The 2,641-nt window shown below is 42.1% G+C and overlaps 1 protein-coding gene and 1 long non-coding RNA gene across 2 annotated transcripts in view; one reads left to right on the top strand and one right to left on the bottom strand.

Moving 5' to 3' along the window:
• CD9 (CD9 molecule) overlaps window positions 1–2,235 on the top strand; it is a 58,560-nt gene extending 56,325 nt beyond the window's left edge. The window contains exon 8 of the mRNA XM_019515996.1: window positions 1,798–2,235. Coding sequence (XP_019371541.1) covers window positions 1,798–1,863 — 66 coding nt within the window. The 3' untranslated portion in view covers window positions 1,864–2,235. The remainder of the gene's footprint in view (window positions 1–1,797) is intronic.
• The window catches only part of LOC109296557, a 19,089-nt gene that overhangs the window by 14,554 nt on the left and 1,894 nt on the right, over window positions 1–2,641 (bottom strand). Inside the window, exon 2 of the long non-coding RNA XR_002096985.1 lies at window positions 1,285–1,290. This is a non-coding gene — a long non-coding RNA (uncharacterized LOC109296557). The remainder of the gene's footprint in view (window positions 1–1,284; window positions 1,291–2,641) is intronic.

Raw genomic sequence — 2,641 nt, 5'->3', positions numbered from 1 at the left:
TAAAAGCAGGCCTTAGTCAGTTGAATTGTGGTCCACCATTGAAGCAGACTTTGCATCTAAAACACCTTATACTTCCTTCCTACTAACCATTCACCCAGCCAGTCATATCCAGAAACTGGAACCAAGAAAGGTTGCTGCACCTGCCTCCATTACTGTGACATCCCCTTGCTTCTGGAGCTGGCACTTCAGTCCCCCAGTCCCTGTGTGTCTTTCTGGTTCAAGTGGTGGGGACCACATGACAGTCTGTAGTCTCCCAGATCTGGTAGGTAGGGCATTGCAGGGCAGGAGAGTGACCATTAGTGGTCTGCCTGAGGACCCAGGGGTCCCTTGTTATGCTTCATACATTATTATACATTTCAAAAGAAGCAAAACACGTTTGTTTTTAAGTCCATTAAAACAGATACTACTTCTGGAATGCTTCAGTCCTTTTTGGAGTGCTTCAAAAGGGTGTGGGGTAGGCAAATATCTAAGAAGAACAGGCCATACAAACGCCTTTTTTGAAGTGCTTCACTGCTTCAAATGAGATGTTTGTTTATACTGTTGGTCCCTCTTCTGAATTCCTTCCTCTTGCTGCCAGTCAGTCATGTCATAAAGGCATATATTCCCACCCCCTCTGTGCAAGTGCTGGTCGGGAACTTCCACAGGCAGTGCAGCTGCTTTCTGGTGAATGAGATGGGCAGTAGGGGGGCACCCCCCACCCCTGGTCCATAAGATCAGCCATTCCTGGTCACTGACTTGAGGTACTAGTCGTCTGTGCTGGGTAACATAGAAGATCCTGCCCTGGAGTAGTATAAATTTGAGCCACTTAGTGAGTACTTAAAACTAGTTTTCACTTGTTAATGTATAGACAATCCAGAGGTTAACTTCCAGGAGCCACTCAAAATTACTGTGTAACAAGGTCCTTACCTGCCTTGTATAGCATTGTCTGTCTTTGTGTGTACACACCCTGCAGGTATTCATTATGGGATAGTCATTATGGAAGCTTTGACAAGGGGCCAGATGCAGAAGAAGATATCTAGGTTCTGAAGTCCCATTGACTTCAAGGGGGGTTTTTTTTGCGGGGGGAGGTGTTTATAAATTGAGACGACTTCAGTCTCTTCATGAACTCCTATTCCTGGCATACCTTCCCCATTCTCACTTGATGTAAGCAGTCTAGTACTCTGAAGAATCCTGCACCTGTGGACCCTGTTGTGTTTTACATACTTTCAGGGGAAAAAAAAGGTTGATGGAAAAGCATGCTCTAATGCTTTTGAGCCTAGCCATGTTCTTACACTGGCATGGTACCACTGCCTTTTTATCTTAACCCCTACCATCCTGCCCAGAAGCTGAACACAAACAATAGGATCTGTTGTCTGTCTGTTTAACCATAGGATGCTGATATTGAGGAAACCTGCCTGTTTTGTACTAAAGTGTTCAAATGCACTTGGATAAGAGTTGTCAAAGTACTCCCTTAATGGAATCTTTCATAACTTGAATAGAGAAACTGGTGTCAAGTACATTCATGCACCTAAAGTAGGGTGTACATTGCCCTCTACACATTGCTGTACCCAGGTGGGTGCTGGTGGTCAAGGACTATTCCAGAGGGCACCTCCAGGCTACTGTCTGTTGGAGGCCCTGAGATAAGGAATACCTTTAAAATAGTTGCAGAAAAGGCTGGGACCTGGGGAATAAAGCACTAGTTTGGTTTCTACACTAGAGAGAGCAGGAGTGCCTATACTCATGCTTGGGAGAGCAGGTATTGCCAGAAAGCCAGCCTATGATGGCCTATACTGAATATGTCCCCATTTCCTTTTCCAGATCTTTGGTATGATCTTCAGTATGATCCTTTGCTGTGCTATCCGCAGAAGCAGAGAAATGGTCTGAGGGATTTAACCAAGGAGATTTCTACACTATCAAAATCTTTGTCATTTAACTTTAGCATTCTCAGAGCATTTCTAAAATTTCTATATGTTACCTTTTTTTTAATGCTTATTTAGTACTTATGTCTTGGGTAGTCTTTTGTGTTTGTGGGTATATGTGTGCGTCTGTTCTGCTTTTTTTGTTTATAAAGTTTAAAAATCTGACAACAAAAGTTACTATATTTGTTAGACTCGAGACAAAGATATTATATATGTGTGCTTGTATATATATAAAAAGTTTGTCTTTAAATGACTTCTTGAAACTTGCTATAATCAGGATGTAATTTATGTTGGAGACAATTTGATACTTAATAAAGATTAAGACATTAAACTCAAAGTGACTGAATTCAACCTTCCCCATATGCAACACAGTTGCAGCTTGGCTGATGCCTCTCTCTCATGTCTGGGTCTAGATGTGTGCTTAAGCAAAAACGCTTCTCAAACAACCTCAAACCTGCAGAGCCAAATGGCCCTGTCTTTCTGGGTTTCTTTCCCCTTTTTGCTCTTTACTGAATTTTTTTTAAATGGAATTGAAGTATGAAACCCAAAATCCAGTCCTTCATAAATGGATGGCATGGAGATCTATTACAATGAGCTACCTAGTCATGCAGAGCAATTTATGGTGTTAATATAAAATAGCCTGTTGTAGCACTCTTTTTCTTTTTGGAAAGATTCCTAAATTTGTTGTACAGAATTAGGACCACTTTGTGTATGTGTATAGATTGCGGGGGGGGGGGGGGGGG

Source organism: Gavialis gangeticus, unplaced genomic scaffold (genome assembly GCF_001723915.1).
Source record: "Gavialis gangeticus isolate Ggan-Ray unplaced genomic scaffold, GavGan_comp1, whole genome shotgun sequence".
Classification (NCBI taxonomy): Eukaryota; Metazoa; Chordata; order Crocodylia; family Gavialidae; genus Gavialis; species Gavialis gangeticus.
The sequence above is the reverse complement of the archived record's forward strand: the minus strand, read 5'-3'. Positions and strand labels throughout refer to the sequence as shown.